Source organism: Maniola jurtina, chromosome 14, assembly GCF_905333055.1.
Source record: "Maniola jurtina chromosome 14, ilManJurt1.1, whole genome shotgun sequence".
NCBI classification, from domain to species: Eukaryota; Metazoa; Arthropoda; class Insecta; order Lepidoptera; family Nymphalidae; genus Maniola; species Maniola jurtina.
Window position 1 is genome coordinate 1,349,607 of NC_060042.1, and position 24,444 is coordinate 1,374,050.

The 24,444-nt window shown below is 38.8% G+C and overlaps 1 protein-coding gene across 1 annotated transcript in view; it reads right to left on the bottom strand.

Moving 5' to 3' along the window:
* The window catches only part of LOC123871602 (androglobin-like), a 28,915-nt gene extending 17,232 nt beyond the window's left edge, over nt 1-11,683 (bottom strand). The window contains exons 1-6 of the mRNA XM_045915494.1: nt 11,503-11,683; nt 10,577-10,771; nt 8,620-8,748; nt 4,896-5,025; nt 4,364-4,566; nt 1,081-1,210 (exon numbers count right to left, since the gene is read on the bottom strand). Coding sequence (XP_045771450.1) covers nt 1,081-1,210; nt 4,364-4,566; nt 4,896-5,025; nt 8,620-8,748; nt 10,577-10,771; nt 11,503-11,613 — 898 coding nt within the window. The 5' untranslated portion in view covers nt 11,614-11,683. The remainder of the gene's footprint in view (nt 1-1,080; nt 1,211-4,363; nt 4,567-4,895; nt 5,026-8,619; nt 8,749-10,576; nt 10,772-11,502) is intronic.
* Nucleotides 11,684-24,444: the final 12,761 nt, after the last annotated feature.

Here is a 24,444-nt window from a genome sequence, read left to right on the forward strand (position 1 = left end):
CATCCTACTGAAAAAGCTGTGCCGCACCTAATCAACCTCTCTAGTGCAGTGGTCTTATAACGGGAAAGTCCTGGGTTCGATTCTCTGCGGGGTCAATTTGAGGATTTATAAGCTCTAACAAACTCAAAAACTCAAACTCAAAATCATTTATTCAAAGTAGATACTGTTGTACACCTTTTGATAGTGGTGATAATTAATTACTAGCGTAAACTTAAAACTAAAGCTACGAGGGTTCCAAATGCGCCCAGGTCTGAGAAGAGCCCACAATAACTCAGCCGGGTAACTGAACCTCAAATAGAATAGCGACCTCGCTCCGGAAACGCAGCGCTGGAAGATCCCTCACTAGGTGGATGGACCACATTAAACGAGGAGTAGGATGCCGCTGGATTCAGGCGGTGCAAGACCGTGGCGTAGAACTCTCTACAAGAAACCTATGTCCAGCTGTGGGTATCCATCGTTTGACAATGATGAGGAGCATCAGCCGTGGCTAGCAGGTAACCACTTTTTTGATGACCTCCCTGGCACAGTGATAAGCGCTGTGATTTTATTTGTGTGAGGTCCCGAGATCGATTCGCGGCTAATAATTTCTCTGGCTAGGTCTGGTGGGAGGCTTCGGCCGTGGCTAGTTACCTACCACCCTATCAAAAACCATGCCACCAAGCGGTGCGGTAGACTGTATCATCACTTACCACCAGGTGAGATTGCAGTCAAGGGCTAACTTGTATCTGAATAAAAAAATAAAAAACATGAAAAACTTTACCAGCAACGCTGTGTCAGGTGAGATAGCATTTAAGGGTTAACATAACATCAAATACAAAACTTACCCTTTTTTTTCCTCTCTCGTCTGGCTTTACACAAAGATTAGCCAATGTCAAGTTTGTAGTTATTTGTAACAATAACTTGTTAAACTATACAAGTATGGACCCCGTCCGTGCCGGCGCTCGCCGACATACGCACGGCACGCCCTTAGAGCGCTTTCCAGTCAGTTTAAAAAAAAAAACACTATACAAAAAGGCAGAGCACGCCCGCCAGCTGACACCAACACAGGCGAAGTCCTCACAGATCACTATAACAACTTACCCTTAAAAGTATAGGTTATGTTCACAGCCCCAGTTAAGGCGTGAAACACATCAAACTCCGGCATTGGTTCATCTTCCAAATTAGTGTCCTCATCTGAATTCATATCAGGCGCGGCGAGTTTCAGCAGCGCCTATAAAAAATATTTACAAAGTAGATCACTATCCATATTATTATTTACTAGCCGATGCCCGCGACTTTGCCCGCGTTATTTAGGTTTTTTGAAATCCCGTGGGAACTCTTTGATTTTCCGGGATAAAAAGTAGCCTATGTGCTAATCCAGGATATTATCCATCTCCATTCTAAATTTCAGCCAAATCCGTCCAGTAGTTTTGGCGTGAAGGAGTAACAAACATACACACACACACACACATACACACACATACAAACTTTCGCCTTTATAATATTAGTGTGATATCATATGAATGCGAAAGTGTGTTTGTTTGTTGGTGTTGGCAACGGATTGATCTGATTTTTTTACATAGATATAGTTGAAGACTTGGCGAGTGGTATTAGGCTACTTCTTATCCCGGAAAATCAGAGAGTTCCCACGGGATTTTTGAAAATCTACATCCACGCCGATGAAATTGCGGGCATCTGTTGGCAACTACATACATAAAGCAAAGTGCGATTGAGCTTGAAGCTTGCTTATCACTACAAATTATAATGTAAAGCCAAGCTCAAAAACTGGTAAACGGATTCTATTAAAGTTCTTGCCAATAAATTAACGACTTTATACTTAAACGAGTCAATTATCATCATGATCAAACGATCGCCAGCCCACTACTGAGCACAGGTCTTCTATCAGAATGAGAAGGGTTTAAGCCATAGTCTGCCACACTGACCCAGTGTTTATTCGCAGACTTCACACACCTTTGAGGACATTATGGAGAACTATCAGGCATGCAGGTTTCCTCACGATGTTTTCCTTCACCGTTCAAGCAAGTGATATATAATTAGGTACTTAAAACGCTCATAACTCCGAAAAGTTAGAGGTGCGCACCCGGGATCGAACCTCCGACCTCTCGAATAGAATACAGACGATGTCTTAACCACTGGGCTACCACCGCTTTTAGTCAAAAATCAAGGTTAAGTTTGTAATGTCAGGCAGTGTGATAAAGTCCTAAGTCTTCAAGATGGACGTAGCTGGCTTTAGGGAGCGCCTGTTCAATTTTGATTAGCAATTAAACAGTAATGCGTCATGAATGTTTCATGAGCGCAGGCGTTTGAGCTAAACATAATGGAAATGGCTCGAGACTACATACGCTGCGTTATTAACATCTATACTTTAGTTTTCCTTAGTTTGCTTAAAAGATAAACAAAACTCATAGCCTCAAAAGTTTGAGCCTATTTTTAGGGTTCCGTACCTCAAAAGGAAAAACGGCACCCTCATAGGGTCACTTTGTTATCTGTCTGTCTGTCTGTCTGTCCGTCCGTCCGTCCGTCCGTCCGTCCGTCCATCACCTTATCGCTATCGTCACCGATATTTCAGCCGAATATTGAAAACATTTGGAATTACCCAAAAGCGACCTTCCACAAACTATACATCAGTGTAAAATACAAAGGATCACCGATCTTTGTTTATAATTAAGCGAATAGCCCCCAGTTCGTTACCAACCATAAATCAGTGTAACTGGGTGTCTCTAGGCTTTACTATTTAGTACCCACTTACTTCTTGAATTTTATCTAGGTAGGTACTGCGTGTTTTCTATTTTGACAGATTGTTATTGCTACCACAGAATTCAGAATAAGGTCCGAGACGTAGATGCGTGCATTTTGTAACTAAAATTGTATTTTATACTAGCTGATGCCCGCAGCTTCGCCCGCGTGGATTGGTCAGATCCCCTGCAGCATCAGGATTGAGGAGTTGGACTCCAAATTTTTTATGAAACAATGTCGCAAAGTTTCTCTATCGATTAAAAAAAAAATTACGCAAATCGGTTCAGAAATCTCGGAGATTTCGGTGTACGTAGGTAGAAAAACACAACTCCCTTTTTGAAAGTCGGTTAAAAAAGTAGCCTATGTTACGCCCTGGTCAATCCTCAACTTGTCTGTGAAAATCCCGTCAAAATCGGTTCAGCCGTTCCGGAGATTAGCCTTTTCAAACAGACAGACAGACAGACAAAAATTTTAAAAACGTGTTATTCAGTGTTGGTATCGTTCAAATAACCATAATATGAGCTTAATATGAGGTAGTTATTTCGAAATTACAGACACTCCAATTTTATTTATTAGTATAGATAGAAAAGATTTTGCGCTCAGTAAACAGCCAAGCCGTACTTTTTTAACCAAGATGTAGGGTTTGTAGAATCAGAGCTTGTAAGTAGAGTTATTTGTTATTTATTGTTATAAATGTGATATATAGTCAAGAGCATTTAAGAGACTTTGGACTTGGTATAGGTCCCATGGCCAGCACAAATTTAAGCTTAGCTAGGGGATTTGCTCTACTAGAGATCTCATAACTTTTTAAGAATGAAAACCTTATGCACTTGTGAGTCTTGGCAACCTTTATACATGAAATGTTTTTGGTGGGATTTCAATGTCCTACCACCGCAAAGTTTGAAATAAGCCTTAACTCCTCACCACTGCCAAACTTCAGGATTCTAGATCAACGAGAGTTACCTACCCATTTTGATTCCCTTGACGGATCTTGACAGACAGACAACAAAGTGATCCTCCTATAAGGGTACCTATACATAGTATACTCTTGAGGTATTCGTATCGAGCGTATCGCAATAGATAAATGCCTTAGGGATTGTTACGTCGAGTCGGTAACAAGTTGAGCAACTGAGACGAGGTTTTGTGGTTATAGCGAATTGATGTCGAGAGTTAAGGATTTATTAGTTTATTATCTCAAAGTATTACAACCGCTTCAACTAGTAATCTTCAGCGTCGTGAAATAGTGAGATAATTTGTAATTTTGCTATGTTTTCGGATATCAACAATTTTTTTTATTATTACTAGGTTATTTATTTCTGGTGTAAAGAATATTTTTATAAAATTACATAGGATCTTTTTTTATAAAAATTAAGAGCAATCAAGCTGGTGGGTTACCTACCTGATGGGACGTAATTACCGCCGCCCATGAAAATTATCAGCATCTGATAATGATTGTAAAACCTAAGAATCAAAATCTCGTTCTCTTAGTGAGTTGTATGCGGAAGGATCTGGCAATTCACACTGAGAACTCTTGACATTATGAGATTAATGAAAAAATCCACGACTCTCAGAAATGAGAAATACAGCAATGACTATAAAGAAGAAGAAGAAGAAGAAGAAGGATAACCTTGCAAAGCAGCAGTGGCCAGAGATGCACGAACTTAGAAATAACAGTAACGCGAGATTGCTTGGTGCCTGGCTTTGTTGGCGGCTGGCAGAGAAGCGGAGAGAACGGCAGGAGAGGAGAGTCCGTGGCGTCCACTGGCACCAGGTCACTCACCCACACGCAGCGCCAGGCACCAAGGTAGAAGAGCCGGACGAGGTAGCAACCTGTGCATAAAAATCTAAATATATAAAAGGAAAAGGTAACTCAGACTGATCTATCAACGCACAGCTTAAACTACTGGACGGATCGGGGTGAAATTGCAGAACCGACGACTAATGTGGCAGAGGTATTCTGGAGTGAAGACCGCGTACCGGTAAGCGCAGTGTAGGACGACCCCCACCTGACTGATGACCTGAAGATGGTGGGTAGTGGGTGGATGAGGAATGCGGAGGACCATGTTTGGTGACGGGCTCTTGAAAAGGCCTTGAAGGTCCAGTAACGGGCGCATACAGGCTGGCGGATCAGATTGTATTGGATACAGAGAGAACCGTACCATTTTTGGATAAAGTGGGTCGATGCTGTTGCCCTCCCCCCGGCTTCAACCCTGGGGAGTAGATATGGTAGCGCACCCTCCAACCCTCAGGTTGTATGGTGGCCACAAAGTTCTCCCACTGGTGTTCGACCTGCGACCAAACAAATTATTAAGATACCTGAATCGGTATGGAAAAGCTGTGATAGTCTAGTGGTTAATACGTCAGCCGGCTAGTCGGAGAGTCCGGAGTTCGATTCCGGGCATGCATCTCTAACATTTCGGAGCTTTGTGCGTTTTAAGTAATTAAATATCAGTAGCTTTAACGGTAAAGGAAAACATTGTGAGGAAACCAGCATACTGAGTGTTCTTCGTAATGTTCTGAAATGTGTGTAAAGTCTGCCAATCTGTGTCAGCGTGGTATACCAAACCCTTCTCTCTTATCTTTAGGTACAACTAGTAGGTACTGTGGCACAATGTACACAAGTGTAAATTAAAAATTTATAACACCCCCGACAAGTGAAGGTTATAGTAACTAGAAAAAAAAATGATAACTTTCAAACGGCCGAACCGATTTTCTTGGATGATAGCTAAGAACACTCTCGATCAAGCCACCTTTAAACAAAAAAAACTAAATTAAAATCGGTTCATTCGTTTAGGCGCTACGATGCCACAGACAGATACACAGATACACACATCAAACTTATAACACCCCTCTTTTTGGGTCGGGGGTTGGTAAATAAAGAATTAATTAATGTGTGACGAGTGGTTACCCGCCCGCGACGAGTGGTTACCCACTCGCTTATAGCACAGCGACAAATCTATCCCAACTACGCACTCGCTTCGCTTTGTTCGCCAACTCATTTCTAGATTTTCATTCAACTTGTTTCTCGCTGATCGTCGACAGTGGGACAACTGTCTAACTCTAAGGTGTCATGATCATCATCATCAACGCCGGCTCAAGCACAGGTCTCCTTTCAGAATGAGAAGCGTTTAGGTAACTGTCCACCACGCTGGCCAAGTGCGGATTAGCAGATTTTACACATCTTTGAGAATATTCTACGTCTTAGCTACAAGGCTGTCCCGCTTTTGCCTAAGGTACGCTAAATTTTCTGCTCCAATGCTCCTGAAATTCTGAACTATTAGAATTCTCGAGTGTATTCAACAGCCAATTACAACAATCTCGCTGACGTTCCGAACGTTCCACCTTTTCTTTCTTTCTGTTCTTTCACCAGGAATCTTTAATTAGAGCTAACTAGACGTAACTGAGCGGAAATAGGGAGGTGAAAAAAAATACAAGTTCGATTTCTTCGGCTGTTTCCTTCCTGTTTAATGTTCGTAAAATTCGTGTTATCATTACCGATAAGACTGGCGCGCATTACGGTTTCTAACCGACCTCAAAAGAAGGTCTCAATCAACACGTTTTTTTCGTGAAGGCTGTACCATCATGTCTAGTTTCATTAACCCCCGACCCAAAAAGAGGGGTGTTATAAGTTTGACACGTGTTTCTGTGTATCTGTCTGTGGCATCGTAGCTCCTACACTAATGAACCGATTTAAACTTAGTTTTTTTTGTTTAAAATGTGGCTTGATCGAGAGTGTTCTTAGCTATAATCCAAGAGAACAATCAGTTCAGCCGTTAGAAAGTTATCAGTTCTTTTCTAGTTACTGTAACACTTGTCGGGGGTGTATTAAATTTTTAATTTACACTTGTTTTCATGAAGCTCAAAATAATTCATCTAGGACCAGTGTCTTTTATACTCATTCTGAGGATTCATCTTGGACAACTGGTGTCTCTTATACAAATTCTGGAATTCAACCACAAGGTTGGAAAAATGATTCCACTGAGGAGAGCATTCAAGAAACAAGCAGTAACTCTTTTTAAATCACAAAAAGCAAAAGACTCTACATAGTATAACGTTATATGAAAAAGTAGAGGTAGTTTAATAAATATTTGCTTCTACAATATGGGAAAAAATAACACTATGCATTTTTAAACACTTTCCGTATCCAGAATACATTAATTTACAAAATACTTTCCATCGATCCGGCATCAGTAGAACGGAATAAAAATAGCAATGTGCGTTTAGCTGAACGAATTGTTAAATGCTCTATCATTGGGCATATTCGTGACTATGTATAACTTATTTTAATTATTTGTTGATAACATAATTATACATTAAGTTGATCGATCTCTTTTTAACAGGGCTCTCTCCGACACTCGCTTCATACAATCGTAGTTCCAATTTCATTTGAATATTAAGCAACCAAAGTCCATGAAATTTTGCAGACATGTTCTAGAAACTAATATAATATGTGTTTGTGGTGTTTTAGGTTTTTCTAAAAATATGTACTTAGTTTTAAAGTTACCGGGGCTCAAAGATTTGTGAGTAAATTTTTAAGACCGCGTAACTTTGAAACCGAATATTTTAACAGAAATCTGGAAAACTACAGACATAGATATTAGTTTCTAGAATATGTCTGCAAAATTTCATGGACTTTGGTTGCTTAATATTCAATTGAAATTGGAACTACGTTTGTATGAAGCGAGTGACGGAGAGACCCCTCTTAACAAGTTGGCATGTTAGTTATTTAGCTAGTGGGAACTACGCTCTACTTATTATTTAAAATCATAATTCAGGGATTATAATTGATTATTGGTGATGATTTAAATTTTAGCATAGGTTGGTACTATTGAAATTACATAACAAAGTTTTTTTATTATAACTAGCTTATGCCCGCTACTTTGGATTACACAAACCGCGTAGATTACACAATTTTCAAAACCCTACTTTATCTCCTTAGAGGTTGAATTTTCAAAAATCCTATCTAAGTAACGAAAACGAATGACTGACTAAATAGTTAATTGAATATTACGGATCGGACTGAAACGCATGCAGAAAGACATGCAGATAGGCAGATAGGCATATGATGTAAGCGTGCGTAAAGAAAAGATTTGTGATGAACCCTAAGGGGGTAAATTCGGGGGTTGAAAGTTGTGTGGTTCACGCGGAAAAAGTCGCGGGCATAAGCTAATAAGCTTTTATAAAGCACTAGATCATTCCCCGCGACTTCGTTCGCGTGGATATAGATTTTTAAAATCCTATAGTTAATCTTTAATTTTCCGCGATAAAAAGTAGCCTATGTGTTAATCCATGGTATAATCTACCTCCCGTTAAGAAGTTTTTACGTGAAAGAGTAAGAAACATACACACACACAAACAAATAGATTCACACAAACTTTCGCCTTTATAATATTAGTGTAATATTATAAACTAGCTGATGCCCGCAGCTTCGCCCGCGTGGATTGGTCAGATCCCCTGCAGCATCAGGATTGAGGAGTTGGACTCCAAATTTTTTATGAATCAATGTCGCAAAGTTCCTCTATCGATTAAAAAAGAAATGACGCAAATCGGTTCAGAAATCTCGGAGATTTCCGTGTACATAGGTAGAAAAACACAACTCCCTTTTTGAAAGTCGGTTAAAAAAGTAGCCTATGTTACTCCCTGGTCAATTCTCTACTTGTTTGTTATAATCCCGTCAAAATCGGTTCAACCGTTCCCAAGATTAATTAGCCTTTTCAAACAGACAGACAGACAAAATTTTTAAAAACGTGTGATTCAGTTATAGTATCGTTCAAATAACCATATGACCTTAATATGCGGTAGTTATTTCGAAATTACAGACAGACACTCCAATTTTATTTATTAAAAGTATAGTTGTATGATGTAAGTATAACACCAACTTACCACTAAGCCTTCGACTCTCTCTAGCACATAGCAAATGCACAGCACTTTTCTGCAGAAGGAGGATCTGAGCAGCACTTGGGTGTGGCTGAGCTGAATGTCCACTACTGACATCTTTCCGTCTCCAGTCTCCTGCAAAAAAGAGTTCAAAGTAAGAGACAAGTACCGGCATGGCTCAACAGGATGCGAAACTGAAGTGGCAATGGGCAGGGCACATAATTCGAAAAAAGTCAACCAAGTGCGAGTCAGATTCGCGCACCGAGAGTTACGCATTCGGGTATTTTTTCCGACATTTCGCAAAATAAATCAAAAACTATTATAATTATGCAAAAAAATATTTTTTTTTAGAATGTGCCTTGCCTTACCTTCCATTCATATTATAATACCCCACTTGGTATAGTGACTATCTTACTTTAAAATATATTCATTCATTTATTCATTCCTTTTTTTCTTTAGAGGTGCGGAACCCTAAAAATTGATAGAAGTTGGGATACATGCACCCTTCGTCAGCAAAGTGGCAGTAAAAGCGGCTGCTGACTACGTAATCAGCAAACTCAGTCGTTGCTGCAGTTTGACAATTACTTTATTACGTACTAGGGGATGCCCGCGGCTTCGCCCGCGTGGATTTCGATTTTTTTAGATCCCATGGGAACCGGGATAAAAAGTAGCCTATGTCCTTCCCCGGAATGTATTCCAAGTCTTTACCAAATTTCATTAAAATCGGTTCAGCGGTTGGGCCGTGAAAACGTAGCAGACAGACAGACAGACAGATAGACACACTTTCGCATCTATACTAATAAATAAAATTGGAGTGTCTGTCTGTAATTTCGAAATAACTACCTCATATTAAGCTCATATGGTTATTTGAACGATACCATAACTGAATCACACGTTTTTAAAATTTTTGTCTGTCTGTCTGTCTGTCTGTCTGTCTGTCTGTCTGTCTGTCTGTCTGTCTGTCTGTCTGTTTGAAAAGGCTAATCTTTGGAACGGCTGAACCGATTTTGACGGGACTTTCACAGGCAAGTAGAGGATTGACCAGGGCGTAAAATAGGCTACTTTTTTAACCGACTTTCAAAAAGGGAGTTGTGTTTTTCTACCTATGTACACCGAAATCCGAGATTTCTGAACCGATTTGCGTCATTTCTTTTTTAATCGATAGAGGAACTTTGCGACATTGTTTCATAAAAAATTTGGAGTCCAACTCCTCAATCCTGATGCTGCAGGGGATCTGACCAATCCACGCGGGCGAAGCTGCGGGCATCAGCTAGTTTATAATATTAGTATGGATAATTGACGTGTAGAAACCAAATGGGTGTGGGTTTAATAAAAACAGCCACACCCATACCAGGTTAGCCCGCTCCCATCTTAGACTGCATCATCACTACCAGGTGAGATTGCAGTCAAGGGCTAACTTATATCTGAATCTATACTAATAAATAAAATTGGAGTGTCTGTCTGTAATTTCGAAATAACTACCTCATATTAAGCTCATATGGTTATTTGAACGATACCAACACCGAATCACACGTTTTTAAAATTTTTGTCTGTCTGTCTGTCTGTCTGTCTGTCTGTCTGTCTGTCTGTTTGAAAAGGCTAATCTTGGGAACGGCTGAACCGATTTGGACGGGATTTTCACAGACAAGTAGAGAATTTACCAGGGAGTAAAATAGGCTACTTTTTAACCGACTTTCAAAAAGGGAGTTGTGTTTTTCTACCTATGTACACCGAAATCTCCGAGATTTCTGAACCGATTTGCGTCATTTCTTTTTTAATCGATAGAGGAACTTTGCGACATTGTTTCATAAAAAATTTGGAGTCCAACTCCTCAATCCTGATGCTGCAGGGGATCTGACCAATCCACGCGGGCGAAGCTGCGGGCATCAGCTAGTAAAAAATAAAAAAAATAAAAAGTGAGATCCATTTTAAAGGCTTTGACTTTTCTTTGATCTAGAAATACCTCAAAAACTAAAGTTTCAGCATTCCATCGCCTCATAGCGAGTTCTTCAGCCCGGACCCATCCATGCAGGTACTGCCTCGCTGACCGCGGCAATGGCTGAGTTTGCTCGTCCACCCACACGTAGTCACCACCTCCTTTCACTGCCACTTTGCTGATGGTGCTGCCGAAATGAACCGCTCGGAAAGCAGCGGGGCCCTAGGAACATCCATATTTAATATTATACACGCGAAAGTGTGTCTGTCTGTCCGTCTATCTGTCTATCTCTCTGTTTGTCTGCTAGCTTTTATGTTACATCCCGGGGACGGACATAGGATACTTTTTATCCTGGAAAATCGAGTTCCCACGGAATTCTCAAAGACCCATTCGTTTAACCGATTTATATGAATTTTGGTAGGTACAGAGGTAGCTTGACAAAGACATAGGAAACTTTTATACCGGAAAGTAGAGTTCCCACGGGATTTTTAAAAAAACCTAAATCCAGGCGGACGAAGTCGCGGTTATCACCTAGTAAAATATAAGTAAGTCTATTAAATCACCAGTTAAAGAAAAATCTAAACTTCTGACATGGTCGGCTCTACCTATTTAGCGCTCGGGGATTGTCTAAGTCTAATTTTGCAAGTCTAAATGAATCTTTATGAAAGTCATATTTACAGTATTCTAGAATATGGTACACCAGTTTATTATTTGACGATTCAAAAGCACTTGTAAAAGTTTATTTGAATAAAAATCTATTATCTCTTATCTCTTTAGTCCCCTTACCAGAAAACGTATGCTGACGCCGTTGAGTCTAACCCTATTTACTAATAAGTAGGGCTAGATAAGACAGGTCTGTAGTGTTTCTCAGAAAGTCAGAAACTATATGCATGATATCATGGTGCATAGTGCATATACTTAATACTACCAGTAAAGTCTCACAGTCTTCTTACCATTCCCCAAAATTCTGGACTCAATTCATTGTCACGGAATTCTCTAAAAGGACATTCTGTTGGATCAATTTGGATCGGAACTTTCCTCTTGCCGTTGTCTTTCTTCGACATTTTACTTAGGTTACTTTTAGCTTAGAATTAATCAAGAATTAATAAATAAAATATTGGTATTGATTAATTAAAAATTAAATGTTGATTTGACGCAATCATCGCATGTGACTTGACAAAATTTTGATTATTTATCGTATTTATCATGATTAATTTCGCGAGTGGCAGCTAACATAAAAATTAATAGTTTTAATTGCTTCCCTTCGAATGAAACCTTTTCCGTTTGCAACACATTTTATGATCAATGTTTATACATTTGTTTATATGGTTTATAGGACCTTGTGATATTTTGGTTGGAACAATATCAAAATTCATACCTTTGTGTTAATCTAGGATTCATACTGAATTAATACAATCCAGTTTTCCGAGAATTTTCCGAAGTGTTTTATTTTCTCTGGATCACGGATTACCGCTTAAGGTCTTAAATAGGTACCTATTTGATTTAGAGCATTGATCTGCATGTCTTAAATTAAAATATATAAATCCCACGCTACTACCTACTGATATTTTATCTCCACGCTAAACCAGTTTATATAATCGGCTCTTGTTTCCTGGTAACAAGCAACCTATGAATAAGTAATTTTGAATTGTCAATACTGTCTCTACTTGCGTGCTATATTCGTGCGCGTTAATTGATCAGTACCAAAACACGACTACTGTTAAAATATTCAATGAGAAATATTTGAAGTGAAAATTATTTTTACTATAAACACTACAAACATCGTCGTCGACCGATAGAGGTCCCAGTTCTGCTATGATGGTTCCAGTTCTGGTGATTCGCTAAGTGTCTAACACTGAATGATGGCCACCGAGGTCGATTGGTGCTACATTGCTGCTTAACTGGGTGATATTAAATTTCTTTTTAGTAGAGAACCTTCAATGGGTTAAGAACTGAGCTCGGTCTCATCTTATCATAATATCATTCAGTGTTCTTCTTCTCTCTGGGCTGGTTTCCGCACTTAAACGTTTCCGTCTGTTGTGCGTGTAAAACCTAGTGGGAAATTCTCAATTTTTTTTAATGATACCAAGGCCTTCTTAATTTTTTTTTCATTTTTCTATTTGATAACAAGTTAGTCCTTGACTAAGAAATCAGCTGATGCTGACTATGCAGTTTAGATTAAAGCGGGCTAACTTAGAATCGGTAGGTAACCAAGGGAGAGAAAAAAAGCAATCTAACGAAAATTATAATTAAAGAAGAACTAAACGACACCTTATTTGAAGAATTATGTAAAGAGTTAATAATAATTAAGCGAAAAAACAGAAATCAGTATGTAGATCAACATAACGACTGCTGAAATCGCGTAACCTTTCAGTCAAGTAACAAGAGTTCAACTCAATAACAGCACCATTAACTGTAATAACGTGTAATAAGTACAAAATGCATCGAGATTTAAAATAATTGTTCCAATGAGCCGTTTGCAACAACATCGGAATATTAAGGTCAGTTGCAAAATGAACCAAGTCTGGTGAAAGTAGTTTTGAACGACCACTTCGCTTGGTCTCCGCCCCCCCTCGCATTTATAAGCAATGCTGATGGTTATAGACGAAGTTGTATGGACACTTGAAGGTCTGGTTAAATTGGCTAAGTTTCCGAATGGCTTTTGCGAAGTAAAGGTATGTATCTTGTTCCATGCAATTGTATTAGATAGAAGTAATCGAGAAATTAAATCTTAATTCTTAAATAGTAGATAGAGTCTGATTTTAAAGAAATATTGAATGATCTTGATTATTAATGGTTTCTAGTTTTAATCACTTTGTCTTTTTTAGAATATATATCATTTTTTAACCCCCGACCCAAAAAGAGGGGTGTTATAAGTTTGACGTGTGTGTCTGTGTATCTGTCTGTGGCACCGTAGCTCCTAAACTAATGAACGGCTTTTAATTTAGTTTTTTTTTGTTTGAAAGGTGGCTTGATGGAGAGTGTTCTTATAATCCAAGAAAATCAGTTCAGCCGTTTGAAAGTTATCAGCTCTTTTCTAGTTACTGTAACCTTCACTTGTCGGGGGTGTAATAAATTATTAATTTACACTTGTTAAATTCTTTGATAAGTATAATTTGACTTTGGCGACTAAGTACTGGAAAGCATAGCGTTGGCGGACCCCAACTGGGTGGACATACGTCGCAGAGAGCCGCTGCATTTAGGCGGCGCAAGACCTTGGCGTGTGGAGTGTGGACATCCCTACAAGAGACCTATGTCCAGCAGTGGACATCTATCGGTTGACGATTATGATTGGACTTTTTCCTGCAACCTCGTCCGCGTCTAGATTTACTAGAAAGAATATAAGCCATGCTAATCATGACTAATACTCCCCTTTCCCCTCCAACTAAGCGTAAAGCTTGTGCCAGGAGTGGGCACGATAATAGTGCAACGGGTGGGGTTTGAACCGACGACCTTTCGGAATTCAGTCCGCTCCTCAACCGTTGAGCTATCGAGGCTCTCTTTTTAAAATCCTATAGGCTCCAAATCCAGCGTTTAAAAGTTTGTAACTTACCTCTAACTTTTCGGAGTAATGTGCGTTTTAAGCAATTAAATATCACCTTGCTTTAACAGTGATGGTGAATATCGTTAGGAAAAATGTATGCCTGAGAGTTCTCCATATGTTCTCAAAGGTGTGTGAAGTCTGCGAAATACTGAGATAATGGCAAAGAGTACGAAGTTATTTGAATAGAAATAAACATAATGTTATCAAACACTTTAGTCATAAAATCCCTGATTAGAACTGAATCTAAAGCACTAACATTGTAATATAATCACACTAATATTATAAAGGCGAAAGTTTTTATGTGTGTGTGTGTGTGTGTGTGTGTGTGTGCGTGCGTGCGTGCGTGCGTGCGTGCGTGCGTGCGTGCGTGCGTGCGTGCGTGCGTGCGTGCGTGCGTGCGTGCGTGCGTGCGTGCGTGCGTGCGTGCGTGCGTGCGTGCGTGCGTGCGTGCGTGCGTGCGTGCGTGCGTGCGTGCGTGCGTGCGTGCGTGCGTGCGTGCGTGCGTGCGTGCGTGCGTGCGTGCGTGCGTGCGTGCGTGCGTGCGTGCGTGTGTGTGTGTGTGTGTGTAAGTGTATGTTTGTTCTCCTTCACGCAAAAACTACGGGACGGATTTGACTGAAATTCGGAATGGAGATAGATAATATCCTGGATTAGCACATAGGTTACTTTTTATCCCGGAAAACCCAAGAGTTCCCACGGGATTTCAAAAAATCTAAATCCACGCGGATGAAGTCGCGGGCGTCAGCTAGTCATTATTAAAAGGCTCTGGTTGTATCATACAATTTTACTATTGTAAAAGTTAAAATAATACTTTTCGAGATATGAGGGTGGTCCAATTTAGTGTGTGGTCCAATATACCCTACTTTCCCCTAAGTTGTCCATAATATTATCAAAGCTGTATGAATTCTGCTAAAGAGTGAGATGATGGTGAAGAGTGCGAAGTTATTTGAACAATAATAAAGTTATCAAATATTTTTGTTTAAATTTTTCTGATTAGAACTGAATTAGCACTAACAATATAATAATCATCCTAAAAGCATCTACAATGATATTAAATTATCCACCGGAAAAGTGTATTTATATATTCAAAATAATTGATGTGCTATTATGTTATCAATTGTTACACAATTACTGTTTAATTACCCTTTTCAATTATTGATAACAAACGTTTTGAATGAAACTAGTTTTGATTAAACTTTACATAAATACTTAATTGATGCAGATACATTTTAACGTAGGTTAGTATTTTAACATGTAGCTGTAGTTTCAATAGTTTAATACATAAGCTAAAATATTGCATTTTAACAAACAATGTATTTGTTTTTATGCCTGAGAATTTTCCTTAATGTTCTTAAAAGTATGTGAACTCTACTAATCCTACTCTATTATACTCTACTAATATGGATTTTTTTTATTATTTTTTATTTATTATTTATTTATTTAATTCGCATTCGGTAGTAGGTATGCTAGACTAACGGTCAAAACCTTTTAATTCTGAAAGGAAGCCCGTGGTCAGTAGTGTGCCGGCAATGATGACAATGACGTCAAAAGTATGCAGGGCGTGAAACGTCTTAAATTACCATAACTTTTGGGTAACCATTAATTTGTGAAATCCGGTGAACTTACGCGTTGCTTAACAAAACTCAATGTTTGATAAACAGTGTCGCAAGTAGGCCACTGGCTTGTTACGGCTTTTTTCTTTTTTTAGTTTCCACAATAGCCTTTACTTCATTTAATTTGCTGTTTGTAATTCTTTTATAAGTAATCCCTGTTATACTTTAGCCGCCTCGTTGATTTGATATACCACGCCCACAGAATTAAGAAGATACCTTCTTAGTATTTAGATTTCTTTGACCACGCCACTTTGTTACAGTTTATCTGACGCAAGATCATTATTCTCACTTTATATCTGCTATGGCCATTATCGTCGTCTTAGAGTGAAAACCTCGGGAATGCATTTTTGCTCAAATTTATTTTATTGCGTTTCTAGGAAGAAAACCTCGCAACGCACATCCTGATCTGACTAATTTGTTCATTCGATACTCGTAACGCCATCTATGACATTAAATGAGAAACTCGTAAATACTCGCTTCTGTTAGTTACAGCCCGCAGTTTTTTCTTCCTCCTGAAAAGTTACTTCTTTTACACTTACGAGGTTTTCACTCTAAGCCGTCGTTATACTAATGAAGGACTTAATGGAAAACTAGAACACTAATTACTGGAATACTAATCTGGATCTTCTACCCCTATCGTTTAGATTGGATATATTTAGTTAGGAATAGATTCTTGGAATTCATATTTGGTTGTAATGTCAGCATTAGAACAAAATAGTAGAATTTTTCACAAGCTCGACTGCCACTCGGCGCCTGGCCTCAAAGCAACCGGTTTGCAATGTCGCGTGGCGAACATAATATCACATCCATCGCAGCTGGACAGATGTTTAGTTGATACTAGCTGATGCCCGCAGCTTCAAACGCGTGGATTGGTCAGATCCCCTGCAGCATCAGGATTGAGGAGTTGGACTCCAAACTTTTTATGAAATAACTAGCTGATGCCCGCAGCTTCGCCCGCGTGGATTGGTCAGATCCCCTGCAGCATCAGGATTGAGGAGTTGGACTCCAAACTTTTTATGAAACAACTAGCTGATGCCCGCAGCTTCGCCCGCGTGGATTGGTCAGATCCCCTGCAGCATCAGGATTGAGGAGTTGGACTCCAAACTTTTTATGAAACAATGTCGCAAAGTTCCTCTATCGATTAAAAAAGAAATAACGCAAATCGGTTCAGAAATCTCGGAGATTTCGGTGTACATAGGTAGAAAAACACAACTCCCTTTTTGAAAGTCGGTTAAAAAAGTAGCCTATGTTACTCCCTGGTCAATTCTCTACTTGTCTGTGAAAATCCCGTCAAAATCGGTTCAGCCGTTCCCAAGATTAGCCTTTTCAAACAGACAGACAGACAGACAGACAAAAATTTTAAAAACGTGTGATTCAGTTATAGTATCGTTCAAATAACCATATGACCTTAATATGCGGTAGTTATTTTGAAATTACAGACAGACACTCCAATTTTATTTATTAAAGTATAGATATCCATACTAATATTATAAATGCGAAAGTGTGTCTGTTTGTCTGTTAGCTTTTCACGGCTTAACGGTTTAACCGATTTTGATGTGGTACAGAGTTAGCTTACGCCCCGGGTAAGGACTTGGACTACTTTTATCCTGGGAAATCAAAGAGTTCCCACGGGATTCCTAGACCCATCCGCTAAAATGATTTATATGAAATTTGGTAGCTTGCGTCTCGGAAATTGACAGAGGCAACTTTTTATCCCGGAAAAGCAAACAGTTCCCACGGGATCGAAATCGTGGGCATTCTCTAGTTCATTATAAGTTAGCGGTATTAGCCTCAGCGAGCTTCCTTCATCATGTGAAGGAAGCTCGCTTTCTTTGAACACTTACAGAGAGGAAGAAAATTCTCATTCCCAAAATTAGTGTTAGAAGGGAGAATTGCAGGCAAAAGAGCTCAAGTTCGCCAAACACGCAAATGGTTAGACGATATAAGGGCCAGACAGGGCTTAGTTACCCGAAGTTAAAAGAGGCGGCTTTATATTATGTACTAGCTGATGCCCGCAGCTTCGCCCGCGTGGATTGGTCAGATCCCCTGCAGCATCAGGATTGAGGAGTTGGACTCCAAATTTTTTATGAAACAATGTCGCAAAGTTCCTCTATCTATTAAAAAAGAAATGACGCAAATCGGTTCAGAAATCTCGGGGATTTCGGCGTACATAGGTAGAAAAACACAACTCCCTTTTTGAAAATCAGTTAAAAAAGTAGCCTATGTAGACTACGGGCCCATGTACAAAAATGGATGGGTCATATGAACCACCAGATGACGTATATAGGACGATATAAGAGCATAAAATAATACGATTCAGCACTATGCCGTCACTTGTAAGCTGTCCAACTGAGTGCTGGTGAGAATTCAAAAGTGCAGGTAGAGTGAGTACATTTTGGTCATATATTCTTGTACGGCATTTTTGCCATCAATAGATCCATGAAAAATAGTAAGAAAGCGCGCAGTGCCGTAAAAAAATAGTGCGCCACAAAGTCGGTAAATTTTTTGATTTTCTGACAATTTCCGGGGTAAATTTGGTCATTTGATTCTGTACGGCATTAGTTTCATACTGTTTCAATACAGCCTCTAATCCATTATTCCGCAACGCCGTACAAATATCATGCGACAAGGGGAAAAAATCGAGGGTTGCAACTCCCTCTCTTTCCGTGCTCCGGGGGGTGATTTGAAACAACATAAAATTAATTTATTTTGAAAGTATTTTATGCATAGATAATATTTTTTTACATGCCGTACATTTTCGTTGGTCCAAAGGTTTGTAGGGGAAAAAAACTCAAGGAAAAATCCATAGAACGAAATGTAAAGTGAAATTTATGACGATATTTTTTTATACGGCATTTAGATAGTTTATTTGTACTTAATGCAATCCATACTAATATTATAAATGCGAAAGTGTGTCAGTCTGTCTGTCTGTCTGCTACCTTTTCACGGCCCAACAGTTTAACCGATTCTGACGAAATTTGGTACAGGGTTAGCTTATATCCCGGGGACGGACATAGGCTACTTTTTATCCAGAAAATCAAAGAGTTCCCACGGGATTCCCAAAAACCCATCCGCTTAACCGATTTGTATGAAATTTGGTGCCGAAGTAGCTTGCGTCTCTGTAATTGACTTATGCAACTTTTTATCTCGGAAAATCAAAGAATTCCCACGGGATTCCTAAAAACCCATCCGCTTAACCGATTTGTATGAAAGGTACCGAGGTAGCTTGCGATCCTGTAAGTGACATAGGCATTTTATCCCGGAAAATCAAACAGTTCCCACGGGATCTTTAAAATCTAAATCCACGCGGACGAAGTCGCGGGCATCCTCTAGTAATTTATAAAAAGTTAATGCCGTACAAATCTGAAAGTTCATATAGATAAAAAAGTAATAAAAATATGAAATAAATATAATTTACATATATATCGCACCATTTTTTTACGGCACTGCGCGCTTTCTTACTATTTTTCATGGATCTATCGATGGTAAAAATGCCGTACAAAAATATATGACCAAAATGTACTCACTCTTCCTGCACTTTTGAATTCTCACCAGCACTCAGTTGGACAGCTTACAAGTGACGGCATAGTGCTGAATCGTATTATTTTATGCTCTTATATCGTCCTATATACGTCATCTGGTGGTTCATATGACCCATCCATTTTTGTACATGGGCCCATAGTCTAATGTTACTCCCTGGTCAATTCTCTACTTGTCTGTGAAAATCCCGTCAAAATCGGTTCAGCCGTTCCCAAGATTAGCCTTTTCAAACAGACAGACAGACAGACAGACAGACAAAAATTTTAAAAACGCGTGATTCAGTTATAATATCGTTCAAATAACCATATAATCTTAATATGCGGTAGTTATTTCGAAATTACAGACAGACACTCCAATTTTATTTATTAGTATAGATAGAGAAGCGTTTCGGATGATGATCGCCAAATTACTTCGTTTTGAAGAAGGCACGCGATGATGACCATTAAGGCTTCGGACTCTTATTCTGGGGGTCTGGGATTCGACCCAGGTTGCACCTCTAATTGAGGCCATGAGTCAGAGTGGTCACCATAATTACTGGTCTGTAAATAATTTAGCCACTAATTATAGATTAATTTTCGGTTGCATGCAAGATTCTGGCGTGTGGAAGTCCTTACAAGATACCTATGCCTATGTCCAGCTGTGGACGTCTGTCGGTTGCTAATGATAGTGAGTTTAATTCGCGGTCTCTACACACATTCTCTTATATTATCAGCATTTCCGATTGCCATTCAAACTAATAATTTTAACAGGGCTCTCTCCGTCACTCGTTTCATACAATCGTAGTTCCGATTTCATTTGAATATTAAGCAACCAAAGTCCATGAAATTGTGCAGACATATTCTAGAAACTAATATCTGTGTCTGTGGTGTTTTAGATTTTTCTAAAAATATGTAGTTTTAAAATTACAGGGGCTCAAAGATTTGTATGAAAATATTTAAGACCGCGTAACTTTGAAACCGAATATTTTAACAGAAATCTGGAAAACTACAGACATAGATAGTTTCTAGAATATGTCTGCAAAATTTCATGGACTTTGGTTGCTTAATATTCAAATGAAATTGGAACTACGATTGTATGAAACGAGTGACGGAGAGAGCCCTCTTAATAATTAACGTTATCAGGAACTTTGCTACGATAATACTTCATACAAGTAAGTAGGTAGTAGGTACAAGTCAAAGTAACTTTCACTTTTCGACCGGCGTGTGATTGAGCGTTTCGCAATGTCACCTCATGTATTACGATGGTGTAATTAAAGATCGGGGTATTGACTTCAGTTCCGAAATTTTTACTTTCTTACTTTTTTTTTTTTGCTTTAAATCTGGCTTTACTCTGATTAGCCAATGTCAAGTTTGTGATATTTTCAAGTTATTGAATTTATACAAGTATGGACTCCGTCTGCGCCGGCGCCCACCGACACACGCGCGGCGCCCCTTTAGGGCGCTTCCCAGTCAGTTCCACCACCAAAAAACACCAACTAACACAAAAACCAGTCACTCTTAACAAAAAAAAACACTCCAAACAAGCACAGCACGCGCGCCAGCAAACGCCATCACAGACGAAGTCGTCTTTCTTACTTTGGTATACCTACGACACATAAAAATGAAACAATTTGTAAATTAGGGTGCGCACTGACTAGCTTACTGACTCGCTACTCAGTGTCTAATACTGAATATAAGCCACCGATTTCATTTGAGATTTATTTTTAATCCATTGAAGGTTTTCTACGAAAAATTATTTTAATATCGCTCAATGAAACAGCAATGTAGAACCAATCAATGTTAAATGAGCTCGGTGGCTATCATTCAGTGTTACTTAGAAAAATCTAAAACACAACAGACATGGATATTAGTTTCTAGAATATGTCTGCAAAATTTCACGGACCAAATGAAATTGGAACTACTTTTGTATGGAGCGAGTGACGGAGAGACCTCTCTTAAACTTTTGTCAGTACGATAATATTAATTAGATTTTTTAATATTTTTACGGCTTTATCTCACTGCTCGGGTTTTGTGAAAATGATCTCCTTAATTTGTTACCTACCTCATCGCTCTATACAGCTACGGGATATAATTAACTTCATGGCCGGCCTTGATCTTTATTATTTTGAGCCCATTTTAAAAGATACCTTTAAAAAGGTACCTCTATATTTTTTGTAATATTTCATTCTAGGATTTAAAAGATACGACCAATCGGCGTAGCACTAGCTTAAAGTTTTTGGAACAATATTATTCTTCACTACTTTGCTCGCTCCAGCTTTACACAGGTGAGCTTACCTATTCTATGAACTAAATGAAAATCACACTAATATTATAAAGGCGAAAGTTTGTGTGTATGTTTGTTACTCCTTCACGCAAAAACCACTGGACGGATTTGGCTGAAATTCGGATTGGAGATAGATAATATCCTGGATTAGCACATAGGCTACTTTTATCCCGGAAAACCAAAGAGTTCCCACGGGATTTCGAAAAACCTAAATCCACGCGGACGAAGTCGCGGACGTCAGCTAGTAGTTTACATACATATAAAATAAAGCTTCCTCTTGAATTGTTTCAAATGATGGTGAAAACCACATTAAAGTCTAGTTTAGAAGTTATAAGCGAATACAGAGAAAAACACGTACTACGGTACATTGTTTTATCTAAATTCTAAACACAGACCTAAAGAAAAGATATCAGTTCTCTGGTATGGTTTTATAATCGGACCTAGTTAAAGGTAACTTAGGAAAAAAGTAGAAGATATAGTACATAACTATCTACGTTGAATTTTTACAACTCTCACCCTTTAAAATAATTTACACTCATTTTGAGTTAGTTTTCTTTGAATTTCCGCTAGAAAAAACCAGAAATGAAAAGTGTGTTTTCGTAAAACTCCGAGATTCGAACCTATAATCACTGAGCCCTCATTATTGTCATCAACAGGTACACGCCCAGTGCCCACTGCTGGACGTACTTTGTCTCACAATCACTCAATGGGCGATGGAGAGGGCTATGCTTAGAGTTTCAGGTGATTCTCTAATCAATGTCTAGCATTGAATGATAGCCACCGAGGTTGGTAGGTTCTACATTGCTGCTTCACTGAGTGACATCTAAGTATTTTTCAAAGAAAACCTTCAATGGATAAAAAATGAGCTCGGTGGCTCTCATTCATTGTTAGACACTGAGTTAGCGAATCACCTCGCTGATCAAAAACCGGCCCAGTGCGTGTCAGTCTCGCGCACTGAGGGTTCCGTACTCAGGTATTTTTTCCAACGTTTTGCGCGATAAATCAAAAACTATTATGTATAGAAATAAATAAAAATCTGTTTTTGAATGTACAGGTAAAGCCTTTTCATATGATACCCCACTAGGTATAGTTATATTAGTTTGAAAATTGAAACATATTTTAATTTTTTATAAATGATGTGACCACAAATTCGCGATTTTCAGATTTATTCCTGAACTTCTGCTATAAGATCTACCTACCTGCCTTTTATGATTCTAGGTCAACGGGAAGTACCCTATAGGTTTCTTGACAGACACGACGGACAGACGGAAGGATAGACAACAAAGTGATCCTATAAGGGTTCCGTTTTTCCTTTTGAGGTACGGAACCCTAAAAATGAGGAAATCGTACAAGAACTAAAGTAGTCACTGAGTATAAATCTGCATAAGATGATTTATTATTCAGTTTGTGTGGTCTATCCATAACTTTTGCGAATTTAATTGGTATTCAGCATATAAAACTAATCGCACAAACTAACCGCGCCGCCAACGACGCACTTTTCAGTGTTGGATTTCAAAATTGGTGGACGTTTTTCGCGAAAAACTACAGATTGAACCCGAAAAAGCACATAAGTATACCCGCATTAACTAGGGAAACCCCTAGGCGTTGCTAGATTCTGGAAATTAGCTTCCGGTACGCAATGTACTTAATAAGGCATTGCTTGCGGTACGAGAGGTGCGGGCGACGAGGTGTAATGTGCGATCATCATTATTTACATACAAACTTTTGGAAGCTTAATTATTATGAGGAAGTCGGCATAATGAACTATTGTGACCGGTTGAGAAGGACATAGTGCAGCTGTCTCGCTCGCACACACACGGTGACATTCACGCGGGGTGAAAGGAAACGTGCGTAAAAATATTAAAGTTTACAAAAACTTTGTGAGAATCGACTCCCGATCGGTCTTGATACTTGATTTTTATATATTTTTTATTATTGTAAAAAGCTTAAAATTATACCTTATTTACAAGTGGTTAGAAGTATTTTTTGGTGGTATTAAGTAGCAACATAATCAACGCGGTCGAAATTGCGAGCAAAATTTCTCATAGCTTATTAAATTTTTAATCTTTTGGTTTTTTTCTTCAAAGTTCAAGCACTCTTTTACAAAGAAATATAAAACTTAAAACTTTTCTTTACAATATCTTTTGAATTAAATATTAAAAAAGTCTAAGTAGTTCATAGAAATTTGAAGACTTCAAACATTTTCTAGAAGCTGAAGTACCCAGAACCTTAAAGTAAGTAGTCTAAGTAGTTTTCAGGTTGAAAAGTTTAGATTAAAGAATTTTCACAATGTTTCATATGAAAAATGATAAAAGTTTTTGTAATTAACTTTTGTAACTATTCGAATTTTGGACAATTGTGAGTATTCTGTAGTGATGATAGCCCTAGTGGTTTACGACTTCAACGGGATCCAGGGTTCAATTTCGGGCACCCAACTTTTCGGAGTAAGTGAAGTAAAACATCGATAGGAAAGGAATATTCCTTTGAAAATCCTTCAGAATATGAGACTCTTTGAGAAGCCAAGACACCCCTGGTTTAGAAAACAAATTTCAAAAAGAAAAGTTGACAAGGAACTCAGTAGTTCATCACCATTATTATCGATCAAAAGACGTCCACTGCTGGACATAGGTTTCTTGTACGGACTCCCACACGCCACGGTCTTTCATGGGTCCATTTAATGGGGGGTCTTCCAAACTGCGCTTGCCCATACGAGGTAGCCATTCTAACACCTCCAGTTACTCTTTCTAAAAAAGAAATTTACGAGCAAAGTTCACTCATCTATCGACACCATCAATTGAAAGTCAAAAGGCCATCAAACCACAACAATCAAAACACTTTCATTTTTATTTTATCAATATTCACGCCCAAGTATCAAGTCAGTTATACCCTGCGCATACGCACACCTTTGGAATCGACAATCGGGGCGAAACTTTCGG